Source organism: Felis catus, chromosome C1 (assembly GCF_018350175.1).
Source record: "Felis catus isolate Fca126 chromosome C1, F.catus_Fca126_mat1.0, whole genome shotgun sequence".
NCBI lineage: Eukaryota > Metazoa > Chordata > Mammalia > Carnivora > Felidae > Felis > Felis catus.
In genome coordinates, this window is record NC_058375.1 from 59,102,662 (window position 1) to 59,116,575 (window position 13,914).

At 35.2% G+C, this 13,914-nt stretch overlaps 1 protein-coding gene across 3 annotated transcripts in view; it reads right to left on the minus strand.

The window, feature by feature from the left end:
• Positions 1–679: 679 nt before the first annotated feature.
• NEGR1 (neuronal growth regulator 1) overlaps positions 680–13,914 on the minus strand; it is an 851,322-nt gene continuing 838,087 nt past the window's right edge. For all 3 annotated transcript variants that reach the window (XM_003990224.5, XM_045036007.1, XM_045036008.1), the window contains exon 7: positions 680–4,548. In XM_003990224.5, the coding sequence (XP_003990273.1) occupies positions 4,424–4,548 (125 nt within the window). In that variant the 3' untranslated portion in view covers positions 680–4,423. The remainder of the gene's footprint in view (positions 4,549–13,914) is intronic.

Below are 13,914 nucleotides of genomic sequence, written 5' to 3' on the forward strand. Positions count from 1 at the left end.
TGGATCTTTTTCATGGTTTGTTGTTTTGTTTATCTACCATACTGTTCCTTTTTATTTGATTCCTTTTTATTTGGATGGATGTGGAGAACAGGGCTTAAATCACTCATCTGGGATGTCTCTCATTTGGATAGTATAGCAGCCACAAACGAAGGGCTCTCAGCCAAATTGTGTTCTGTTTGGAAAACAAGGTGTTTTAAGGAAATTGTATGTGCATGCCTTGAGGTGGAATATATACTCCCTGTTTTATACCTGGCTGTTTATGAAATTATACTATATGCCTGACTCCTGTAGGTATTTGAGTTTTGGGATTCTTGGCTTATAAAACTAATAAGATTTTATCAGCAGTCTCTGTTTCTAACTTTGCTGCATTTCGGCAGGTGAAAGTTCTAAATAATAAATAATAAAATCTCTCTGGAAAGTTGCTTCTTTAGGCTAGATGTAGTTCAACTTGCGAAACCTTTTGGGATTCAGCAACAGAAAGAAAGGCTATACGTGCAGCCCTTTGAAATTGTAGCATCTAATGTTTTCACCCTGTATTGCTTTGGAGTTCCTGAAAGATGTGACTATGGTACAGTGAATGCAGCAGAAAATAAAGAAGGGAATAGCAGAAATATGTTAAATTATTATTTCTTCCTTTTTTCTCTTAAACGAATAGAGTTTTAAATGAGTCAAATACATATTTTAATTGATAAACTGACTTTATATTCACCTATTGGAAACAGTACAACATATTTTACATCAGATTATGAAATATGGATGTTTTACTAAAAGACAGGAAGGGCTTTTTCCAGTCTTTAAAGTAAATACATATTCAAAGGATCTTAAGGCATACCATTTATTCATATTCATATCTATTGAAATACTGTACATCCACATACTTCAATAAATAGTTAAAAACCTGACCTCTTTTTAAATCATTTCTGAATTTCAAAAAACAATTTTTATTGAAAAGATTAAATAGGTAACTTTTGGCTGTCACAAAGCTAAGTACAATGGATAAATTAACAATTACTCAGTAAATTTGATCAATATAGATGATTGGCTTTGATAAATTTCTCAGACTTCTCTGAGTTCACACATTGGGGTATATATATATATATATATATATATATATATATATAGTTGTGTTTTTTTTTTGTCCTGAATTACCTGGGTAGTTTTCTCAGTTCTCCAGTCTACTTTCTAGATATAGCTTAAATGTTATGATGAAGCATTAATTTTTCAGTTAAGTTTTAAACACCCCCAAAAGTGGTTTTAAGTTTGACATTCTCTTTCGAATCTTTTAGTGTTTCCAAAAAAACACAATCCTATAATTTGGGCAGTACTTTTCATTATATAATCGCTGCATAATAGAAACTTAATGGTGTCACAGGACTTATGTTTCGAATGGGATCATTGTAAAACATAATTACAGCACTTGCAGTTAAACCAAAAATGCAAATGAATTAAGTCAACTACCCTAATATTCTTCTTCCCTCTCTCCCTTATTTTCTCCCTTCCTTCCTTCATTTCCTCCTTCCTTCCTCCTTTTTTTTCTTCCCTCTCTCCTTACCTCCACTCTTTTCTTTGCAGTCTCTTTTCTCAACTGCTCTTTATTTTTCTTTCCTTAAAAAAACCAAAAACTTTAGGGGCAACAAAAGGAGTCCCACAAATGTAACTTGTGGAAATATAACACTGAAATGAATAGCTAGCAAAATTGTTATAGATCAAAAGATAAATCAATTTCATAAAACCGCTATTCTGAAATTGCAACAATCTTGTACAGTCAGGACTGATAAAATGGAGTAATCAGACATTTCATATGTCTATAAATGTAAAATCATCTACTTGAACATTATATGCAATACATTCACACAAAAAAGCAAATACTGTAGCCTTATTTGAACAATATTGAACTCATAAATACTCATGGTTTCACTCTGTTCAGGGGCCTAAAGACTAGGAATGCTGCTGTGATACAGAAAAACATAGTGAATACCTCCTCTATTTAAAATGTCACTCAAGAAATTCTCTTCTAACATAAAGGCAAATACATATAGCTACTGAGCTATGACTGTACTTCTGTCACATTCTATGGGAAAAACACCAGACTCCACAAATTCGGAATCATGACAACACTTTGAACTAATTATTTGGTTCATCCATAGTTTATACCTCGATTTACCTCACATTTACCCTACAAACCTTACAAAGAGGAGGTATTTTTAACTCTAGGAAAGCGGTCACTGTATAATATGCATTCTTGATCTGTTTCTTTCTCCCAAACAATGGTACTGATGGTTAACACTTTTGTGGTAGCACCACTATTTCTAGTAAGTAGATTTTTATGGAGTGTGCCACTTTAAAGCTGCAATACAAAAAAAAAAAAATTGTAGTTTACTCACCAATTTCACAAAGAATATTTTTAAAAAGCAAATAAATAATAATCAAAATTAAAATGCCATGTGTGTTAAAAAAGTTTTTAATACATCAGTCAAAATAATGTAATGAATAATTACAGTGAGTAAATTTAATAGCACAATGCCATATTATTGCCATTTTGTGGAAACACTGTATATTTATGCCTCCTCATGTAGGATTCATTTTTCTAATTAAAATAGATTTATGGCGTACTTCGGGGCTAAGCTTTACTCAAAAAAAATCATGATTTTCAAGCCATTTATTTCGGGGCAAAATATTAGGTATGTTAAGTATGTACAACCTCCATGAAATATCTCGTATCTAACTATTAGTGAGTTTTTTTTAATTGTTAATATGACTTGCAAAAGGAGACTATTTGCAGAAATCCCCCTATGTAGTGAAATTGGTAAGTTCATCAAACTTGTAAAATGTCTTTCAAGGTTATGGTCTTTCTTTAGTAAAGAGTAAAACCATGGAAATACTCTTGTAATATAATACTCCCTAAAATAACACCATTTTCCTTAAAAAATGTAGTTTTCATTCTTTATGGTGGAAACGATGAACTATTCATGATAACTTAATAACTAATATATCTTAAGATATTCTAATCACGGGTGTCTTGTCTTCATTTGATCATGTCTTACACATATCATGTAAGAAGACATAAAGCATGGTCATTTTGTCATTGTTTCTGTTTTGACCTTATGTTTTTGAACTGACATTGCTACAGAGAAAGATTTTATTGCAGAACTAGTTATTTCAGGGATTGATCTGCTGCATGCCAGCATGGAATACTTGTTATTATATATTTTGGAACATTTTCTTTTATATAACATGCATTCCAAACTCTCAGCTGAGTGATGTTTTCAGGTGGAAGATGTGCGAAATGGCCGGGTGCGGGAGCACGCATCTATCACACCAACTTACCTGCCACAGAACCAAATGACTTTGGCATGTTCACCAACTCACGTCATGTTAGGTGATCGGACTTTGTGTTCTTTCTGACAACCATCTTAAAGATTTTGGCTTGGAGTCGTGAAAGGAAAAGATGCTGTATTGCTGAGCAATCCCTTGGATGGACTTCGCTGTCATTTTAAAGGGAATTATTTCCCAGAGTGGATTCAACATTCAACTATAACCAAAGGATTCACACGGTAATAGATTGACCTGTACTACGTTAATGAAATTGTTTTTCATCGCAAAACTGAGTTTAGGTGGGGCAAAATTCTCACACCCCACTGGCGAGGAGGGAAGAGATTTTTACAGTCTGACAGCTCCTTCATTCTTTAGAGATAGGATATAGTTTAGCTTTATCGTTATGGTTTATTTTTGCTTTCAAATTATAGGATGTGGCAAAAGATTTTTATTAGGTGGAGACAAAGAGCAAATTATTATTTTATGAAGGCACACCCATGCTGAACTTACAGGGAAGAGAAGCAGAGCTGCACAGCCAGTTATATTACAAGGCTCATTCCTGAAACCTGAATATCATGCGAGCAGAAAAATCTAGATATGTGTTAGTTATATTTTGAAGAAATGATCTGAAGGCAATATTATTTGCTTTTTTATCAAAAAAGGAAAAAAATGCATCTTTGTCAATGTGGATTGACTCCTATTGAAACAGGGAAATGAATGCTTGTATTGCAGCCTTAAAGAATCACATAGTCACTGCAATATTCGTTTTTGTAAACTACAGCCTGCAACCTAGCAGACCATGACTGAATGCTTTTGAAAAGTTGTAGATTACAAACATGAAATCACAATTAATATCCTCTAAAAGTAATTTCAGAGCTTTCACGTCTTAAAAAAAGGACAATGTGTACTGCTTCACAAGGTAATGTAGCTAATCAAAAAAAGAGTAGAATTAAAGTATTTACATAATGAGCAATTCTACAGAAGGCGATCATCCCCATGTAAGCACTGCTGATTATATCCCACGCTGCTTTTAACAAACTGTACCAGATTGGATCCAGCCATCAGCACTTTCAGAGAATCCTTAAAAGCCTTTTATGGGTCTTTAAATTTATTGTAGAATGGCATTCTTCAGGTAGAATATGCTGGTGAAAGAGGACAGTGTCAACACAAGGTACCAGCAGGAGAAAAGAACGTCAGCGCTCCCGGTAATTCCATACTGGGCTGTACTTGGAGCTGGAAAGAAATGGAAAAGATTAAATCAAAATCTAATTTGTGTCTTTTAGGATCTTAACAATAATCAAAAGGCAGCTGGGTGTACTGGGGAGAGCACTGGCATTGGAGTAGATAGACTTAAGTTCAATCTGGTTCTGCTATATGACAACGTGTGGCCTATGCAACTAACTTCTCTGAGCTTGAGTTTTTTCAAGGGCAAGAGACAAATAATATAATCCACCTGGCAGGGCTGCCGTGAGAATTGGAGATGAACATACAGCACATCGCACTGGGCTGGACACAGGCTAAGTACTTAATAAACAGTGACTAGCATTATTATTCCTTTTTTTGTACTGTAAATATTTGTATTGGTGGGTAATATGTAGTTCATGCATATATATATATATATATATATATATATATATTTATTTATTTTTTTTAGCATTTATTTATTATTGAGAGACAGAGAGAGAGCAGGGGAGGAGCCAAGAGACAGGGAGACACAGAATCCAAAGCAGGCTCCAGGCTCTGAGCTGTCAGCACAGAGTCTGACGCGAGGCTCAAACTCACAAACTGTGAGATCATGACCCGAGCCGAAGTGGAACGCTCAACTGACTGAACCACCCAGGTGCCCCATGCATATATTTTTTTAACATTTATTTTTATTGAGATCTATAATTGGCATTGTGTAAGTTTAAGGTGCACAACAGTGTTGATTTGATACATTTATGAATTGCAATATGATCACCACCACAGCATCAGCTAACAACTCTATCATATCACATAATTATCATTTCTCTTTTGTAATGGAAACAATTAAAATCTAGTCTCTTAGCAACTTTGAAGATTATAATACAGTAATGTTGTCTATAATCACTATGCTGTGCATTAGTTCTCCAGGAGTCCATTTATCTACTAGTTCTAAGTCTGTATGTACCTTTAGGCAACATATCCCCGATTCCCCTACCCCAGCCTCTGGTCACCATTCTGCTCTGTTTTTACAAGTTTAGCTTTTTAGATTTCACATATAAATGATACTATATATATATATATATATATATATATATATATATTTTTTTTTTTTTTTTTTTTTTTTTTTTGTGGATCTTTTTTATTGGTCAAATACTTGTACTAAAAGCTGGAAAAATTTTTGGGGGGAGGATAGGTAAAAAAAAATTCAAACAATCATAATATATTCCAAGGAATATTAGATTTGCATGTATACACTGGAGCAACACAGAAAATTTTGTATCTAAATCTTCCCAGGCAAGGGAGGGATGATTTAACAGAGTTTTACCAAAGGGGACAGTCATTTGGGTAGAGGAAACAATTTATTCAAAGGTATGAGTAAAGGGGAGAGCAGGACATATATTCTAGTAGATTAGTCTTGCTGGACCATGAAGTTTGAGGCTTGGAGTAAAGGGAATTGAAACTGGAACTCTAGGCAGATAGAGCATAACCTTAACTGTAAGAAAAATAACAGGGTTTTTTTTTAAGTTTATTTATTTATTTTGAGGGAGGGAGAAAGAGAGAGAGAGAGAGAGAGAGAGAGAGAGAGAGAGAGAGAGAGAATGCACAAGTGGGGAATGGGCAGAGAGAAGGAGAGAGAAAGAGAGAGGAGAGACAGATCCCAAGGAGCCTCTGCGCCATCAGCACAGCCTGATGTGGGCCTCGAACTCACAAACTGCAAGGTCATGACCTGAGCCGAGATCAAGAGTCAGATACTTAACCAACTATGCCACCTAGGCTCCCCGATTTAGTTTTTTTATAGTGAAGGAGATTTTAAAGAATTTGGAGCTGTTGAATCGTGTGATTACTTTTATACATTGGAAAGATCACAGTTTCATACTCAGAGAAGCTTATGTAGTACTTGGCTAACAGTCATGTTTAATTCTCACCGAGAGATTTCACCTAGAGAGTCACTGAAGCTTAGAATATGGTGGGAGTCTACTGAATGAATTTCACTGCATTTCACAAGAGAACTGTAGCCTCTTTGAATGTGAATTATACTGTGTTCCAGAAATGGAATGTTGTAGGCATGCTCAGCTTTGCTTGAGACCGATCCTCATTTGTCATAATAAAAATAATAGTAATAATAAAAAACCCCACCAACATACTTTTAACTACCCTCTCTTAATGAAACCTGGATTTCAAGCAATGTTTCCTAGTAGAAAGTGAACCATGTAATAAAAAAATATACTATTTCATCCCCAAAACCATAACTCAAATCCAGAAGCAGTTTTAGTCACAATGAGTTTGAATTAACAGCAGGTTGTTTTTAATAGAACTTTCACCAGTGACTATATTTCCATATTACAAGAAGAATAAATTGTTTTGTTTGTATCTCTAAGAAATTAAAAGGGGATGAGAGCTGCATTGACCTTTGCAAGGGGAAGTTTTCTTGACAGTACAATTGTTGATTCCAGGTGAATAAAGTTCAAGGTCTAAGATTACTCCTCTTTAGTAAACATGGAGCAAAATCCACTATTTAATGCTTCTATTTGCATCATAAGTGAGTTTTAAAAAAATGAGAAGATGATGAAGAAAATAAGCCTATTGTTGAGCACATAGCTTTTGAAGTTTTGATATATAAGAAGTCTAATTTAAAACCATGAAACTCCTTAAATTATTTCCTCTTGTTCAAGACCTGGAAAGGTGTTTTGTTTTTTAAAACATAAATAAATATTTAATTGGTCTGTTACCTTCTCAATGACAGCTATTTAAGAGTTATTTTGCTGTTGTTTTTAAAGAATCTCAAGTGCAATAAAACCGGTATTATAGTAAAGGACTAATAAGCAAAGCATATAAAATGATTTCATAAATAAGAAATAGATCTTAAAAGCCAAGCATACAAAACAAAGATAAAATTTTTATTGTCATGGCAAATTAAATAGTACATCAAGGGGGTAAAGTAGAAAGAATCCTGAAAACTCCTTATCCATCCTTTAAAGTGCATTTTGGGAGCAATCTTTCCTGAATCCCCTCTCCTTTACCAGCACGCTGAACAGATTACCTTACTGTGCCATCATGCCACCATAATATCCCTTTTTATACAGCTATCATACTACATTGTCAATGTTCACATACATATCTATTTTTCTAACCAGACTGTGAACTCTCCTAGGTCATGTTTTATTTATCTTTTTGTTTCCATGTACAGAGAGTGGCAAAGTAGATGCTGAAGAGATGTCTTTTGAATGAATGATTCAATTTAATAAATGAATGGGCCGGAATTAAAAGGAGTAGTTCTCTCCTACAAAACGGAATCTCTTCTGAAGCAAGCCACTTGCTTATAGGCCAGAGAATCTACAATATATCATCTTTCATTCATTCAGCCCAAATTTATTGGATTAGGTACCGGGCACTGGGAATACAATAGCTAATAAGATAGGATGGTCCTTTTGCTGCTTAATTCCATATACCCTATCTTTTCCAACCCAGTGTGCCTTTATCTTCCACTCAGCCTCCTACTGCCTTAGACATGACAAAAGTATGTCAATAATATATTTAAAATTAAATATTATAACAGAGTATGTATTTTTCCATTGTACTCTTTAGTTGTCCTATTAGTCCTTCTATTAGTCCTAAAATAAAGGAGGAGCCTTTTGCTGCATCATTAGCCTGCAATTATTACAGGAAATGGACTGTAGACTAGCTATTGATAATCAGTAAGCCAAAAAACAAAGAGTAAAGTTAGTAAAGGGAATTTTTGATTACATACCTAATGCTAAGTCATGTACATAATTTGTACCCCTTAAGTATATATTGAGCATCTTTCATGTGCTAGGGATTGAACACAGGCAAAGGCAAATAAAACTCAATCTCCTCTCTTAGGAAAAGTTTTATTATAGTTGGAGGTATAAATAAAAAGGCACATATAGAACATTAGGATATACATACTTATAAGGATAATAAACAAACATGGGAAGGCTCCACAAGGAGTCATGGCAGGTAAGTAGTCCGAGCAGATACAAATACAGTGTTTTTTTTTTTTTTACAAAATGCAATGATATGCACGTGTTAGTGTATCTCACTTTTAAAAATGGTGGCATATCGTCCTTTTACTTGGGGTATCCTATTATTGTATAACCTTAGTCCCATTAACTATTTATTATGTATGTGTGTGTGTGTGTGTGTATGTGTGACTTGTTGAGTGATTCAGAGTACCAGGCTAATGGTACTAAAGTTAGGAGTCTCAGTATTATTGGGGCCAGATTTGTTTGGCATGTTAAATATCAATCATCTACTTGAGAAATTATAGAAAATGTTAAGAAATTAAAGAAAATAACTTCACTATTAGAAATCAGCTTGAAGAGTCAGTTCAAATATCATATGCTTTAAAAAAAGGAAAGTTTGGGGCGCCTGGGTGGCTCAGTCTGTTAAATGCCCCACTTTGGCTCAGGTCATGATCTCATGGCTCGTGAGTTCAAGCCTGCTGTCAGGCTCTGTGCTGACAGCTCAGAGCCTAGAGCCTGCTTTGGATTCTGTGTCTCCTTCTTTCTCTCTGCCCCAACCCGCCGCTCATGCGCTCTCTCTCTCTCTCTCAAAAATAAATAAAATTAAAAAAGTAATAATAAAAACGGAAAGAGGAAAGTTTTTATAAAGTCCCACATGCCAAACCAATGTGACATCATATTTGATATCATACTTACATATCTATCACAACATGTTTACATATCTATCTTTCCCCATTAGACTAAGAATGTCTTCAAGCCAAGATTCATTATATGTAATTTTTTTCATTGGTACAGAACAGAGTCTGATATTTAGTTCAATAAATATTTGTTGAATGATGATAAGGTTTGTATCTATTTCCCATCCTTTTACCATAAGCACATAAAGGAACACAAGATCTTGACTTCTTTTTTCAGAAGAATATTGTCTTTCATCATTTGTGTTTAACTGCCTTTCTTCTCTCCCTACTTTTAGACTTATTACTTTCTAAGACCTGTACAGAGTCAGAATACCTCTCTTCAGCATTTGAGCAGAAGATAAATCATGAGGCTGATTATAAGGGGGAGGAGCATCCATCCAACTTTCTAGCACTATCCTTTTGCAGCAAACAACAGGAAGTGTAGATGAACCCATGTCTCCCAAATATAGTCCTGAATTTTTTAGTTAGGAGACATCTAGTGGTGTCTCTGACATGGTCAGATCTGTTGTATATTCTCTGCCATGTTTTTAGTTTCCTGTGAATATCAAACTGCTACTCATCCTAAATAAAATTAGGAGGGCTAGGGCATATGATCAGAGGTGTAGTTGGGCTACACTGAGAATTTTGATTTCATTCTGAGTGATATGGGAATCCACATGAGAGTTTTGAGCAGAGGAGGCGAGCTGACATTTTTAAATAATTGCTTGGCTATTGTGTGGAAAATAGATGATACTAGTGGAGGCAAGAGTAGAGGTCTTTGTTAATCCCAGACCATCAGGGGTCTCCATTGCCTCCTGAGGAAAGCCAAAACTCTGTAGCTCAGCATTCAGGGACCTCTGTTACCTGGATAAGTCAACTTATCCAGACTCGTATATACTCCTAGCTCCAGTCACACGAACCGTTTTCTGAACACACAGAGTATTTTCATTTCTTGTCATTTGCATATGCCATATCATTAAGCTTAGATGGTCTTCCTTCCTGTCCCCTTCTCCCCCTACCTTAAAAGTCCTACTCATCCTTAGATACCTAAAATACCATTTACTCCATGAGGCCCCCTGAATCTCCCTATGAATTTTTAGTAACCCATTTATACCTGATTTCAGAAATAGTTCCTTTTTAACTGATAGTACATAAATATATTATATATAGTATATATATGTATAGTATACTATATATATGTATACTATATATGGTATATAGTATACAGTATGAATATTTTACTTCATTTTTAATCTACACTTGCTTAAATTAATGTTTCTCTGATCTTACAAAGCTGTCCTCCATTTTATCCTACAAAAACATTTATTCTCTTCATTATTTTGGTTTCTTTTGAAGGACTTTTATTTAATGCTATTTACTGCTAGGTAATTGTTCAGTTTCCTCTGGTTTGCCAGCTCCTTGAAGACAGGGAGTACGAGCTCTTCCCACCTCTCCCCCCAATATGATGCATGGCCTTTAGAGAGTGGTTTCCTGGCTGATCTAACACCCAGTTGGGTTTTGCTGGGGCTCTCAGGTAGGGAGCAGAAGTGCCTGGGCTAGGTGTACAGTCCAAGCCTCTGGGATTTCTCCCAGTTGTCAACAGGAAGATCCAATCTGGGTTTTAACACACATCTTACATCTTGTCTAATTATGATTATCATTCCCAATTACTTACAGCTGCTGCATATTATTTTCAGTCTTGGCAGTTTTCCCTTGTATTGCTCCAGTTTTTATTTTTAGGCAAAAGCAAATGTAACTGTGAAATATTTAGTTTTGGTATAATACCAATTACTTGCCTAGGCAATTTCCTTAAATTACTCAAGCTTTAACTAAACTAACTTTGAGTCGTATTTTTAAGATTCTTGCTGAAATCTTAGGTACAGTTACTTCAGCTACATTAACTCTGCTTCCATAAAAAAGCTGGCCTCAACTTACATTTTACTGAGGAAGCCTATACCTGGGAAGTGAATGATTTACACCTAAATTAGATTTCATAGAAAAGAGAGTGATTAATGTGGATTCAAAATAGATTGCACATTAGTTCACTGAGAAATTATGCATCATTGATTCTCTCCAAAAAGGCAGGGTACCTGTTTCATTGCATACTGTGGGAGGCATTAGCTCAAAAGACATTTTAATCCTCTCATTAGCAATATCCACCCCTTAACACTATCAGCAGGTGGAGAGGGTATCCAGATTCAGATCATACCCCAATTTCTTCAATCACTTAACTCTGCCTGAACACTGGGTGGAGATGGGGGAGGAAAAGAGAACTAGCATGGAATATGTTTTACCATAGAATGTACAACTTTGGACTGTAGTGTCTGGAAGAAGCAGGCAAGTCTCAGCACAGGTGACATCATCTCATTATTCCTTTCTGCACTATTTCTTGTTCAGTCAAGTGGTCCAGGCCTTAAGATTGAATGTGTTGTGTTAAAGACACAGCAAAGAGAAGCCCTGTCTTCTCATGCAGTATCTCACACACAGGGCACACTGATTTCCACAGGTAGGCTTTCTTTGTGTGGCTATTCCATGCTCCTGTACTGTAGATCCTCCAAAATCTTCCCTGAGGCTCTAGAGTTAAGGGATACCTGAGTAGCATAGTGATGATGTATGTAGTAGAGCTAACAATGTATAGATTGTTGGATTCTTTTTTACTCAACACACCTTTATTTTGCCATAGACTGTTTCCAAGAGTAAAGAGAGGGAAACATAACATACCCCACTTTTCACGCAGCTTTCGGGACGGTAGAGTAAGGTTTAATTTATGAGCCTCTAGCACAGTGAGCTTCACTTTTATTTAGAGAGAGAAATTAGGAGTTGGTAAACGGCTTCGAATTCCTGCCTATCAGACTTCTTTTTTATCTTCCTTAGAAAGAATTGGTCTAACAAGTTCACATTGGTGCATTTTTTTTCAAAATCAAAACCTAAGGGTACAGAAAATCTATATTTAGATATTTATTCTCACATTTTAGACTTTCATTTTTCATTTGATCAAAAACTGAATGCCTATCTTCAGGAAGTTCAAACATCTTTTACAGATAGAGCCTTTGCAAACATAAAAATGTAAAATAATTATTTCACAGAGGGTATCTTTATTTTAGCGGCACCTGGGTGGTTCAGTCAGTTGAGCATCTGACTCTTGATTTCAGCTCAGGCCATGATCTCATGGTTTGTGACTTTGAGTCCCACATCAGGCTCTGCAATGACAGTGCAGAGCCTGCTTGGGATTCTCTCCCTCTCTCTCTGCCCCTCCCTCTCTCTCTCAAAATAAATTAAAGAAAATTTAAAAAAAGTATCTTTATTTTATGTTATGAACAATGAGGAGACTGGCTAGAGAAATCACATGATTCCTTTCTCTTTCTGACTCATGGTATTTCCCTGCCAGCTTGTTCTCAGCAACTACTAAGCTATTTCTCTGGCAGACCACCATCCTTGAATCCTTTCCTGTTTGCTGAATAGCCATTTTGCCAAAGTTCACAGTATACAATCCTATTTACTCAGCATCAACTGCATTAGGAATTTTAAACATATGTTTGTCTCTGTTATTACCCATATTCAGAAATCTGCCTATTTGTAGATAAATACTTTTATCTGCAAATAGCCAGATGAAACTATCCAAGACTATTACCTCTAATTTGAGCTAAGGAGAATAAGTAAGCAATCACCCAAATAAAAACAAATTCCACAGTCTTTTTTCTGTCCTTCAGAGTCATTGAAAAAAAGTTTCAAAGCCTGAATTATTCATCAATATCTCCTAAATGTGTGGATGTTTTAGTTTACTCTTTTTTTAGCAGACCAGAAGTGATTTACATGAATCTATAGTAACTCTGTTTTGAAGTATGTTGTCAATAGAGGTAATTTTGTATAGCCCTAAATGCTTCTTTGAGCTTGGGCAAAGTCCAGTCATTCATTCCAGGTTGGTTTGAAAACAGGTTTCTATAGAAGTATCATCACAGATTTTGGAGTATGTGTGCATATGTGTGTGGGAGTGCATACACGTGTTTCAAAAGCTGGCTTTGTTGTGTGAAATATATACACAAACATACAATACAAATTGCCTTGACTGCCTAGATTTTAGTTTAGGCCTTTAAGGCATCATTTAGTTGAAGAAAAGGGTTTTACAGAAATAAAAATAGAAACCCAGCTGTGTTCTTAAGGTCACTAATAGTCACTGCCATCAGCTGTATCATCAATGTGCTAATGCGGGAAAAAATGGGAGGAATTGCAAACTGGTAAACATTTTTGCAAGTTGAATGAGCTTTTAAGATTTTATACGTGTGGTTGTGTGGGTGTAACTTTGTTTAAGTTTTTATATAAGTGTTAAAACTTGGAACTATAATGATCAAATTGTCTTATTTATTAAGTTTTATTTTATCTTTTATGTTAGGAACGTTATCCTCAAGCAGCTTCTCTTCTGTTACTCTACAACTGTTCTTTCAGCATTAAAGATCAAGAATTTCATAAAGTTTGATTATCTTTTTCATTTTTTGGAATATTACATTTACCTTCCAATTTTTTTTCTTAGCTTTTCAAGTGCAATAAAGGCCAGAGATTATCTGGCCCTGTAGTTCTGATTTACTTAAATTGTTCCACTTGTTATGCTCCAGATTGATTTTCAATTATTCTCAATGATTCTCTAATCATTGCCTTTATATTTCGGCTATTTAAAAAACCTTATGAAATCCAAATGGCTTTGTATAGAATTCAAGACCCTCTGTAAACTTTCCCAAAGCTACCTTTCTGGTCCTACC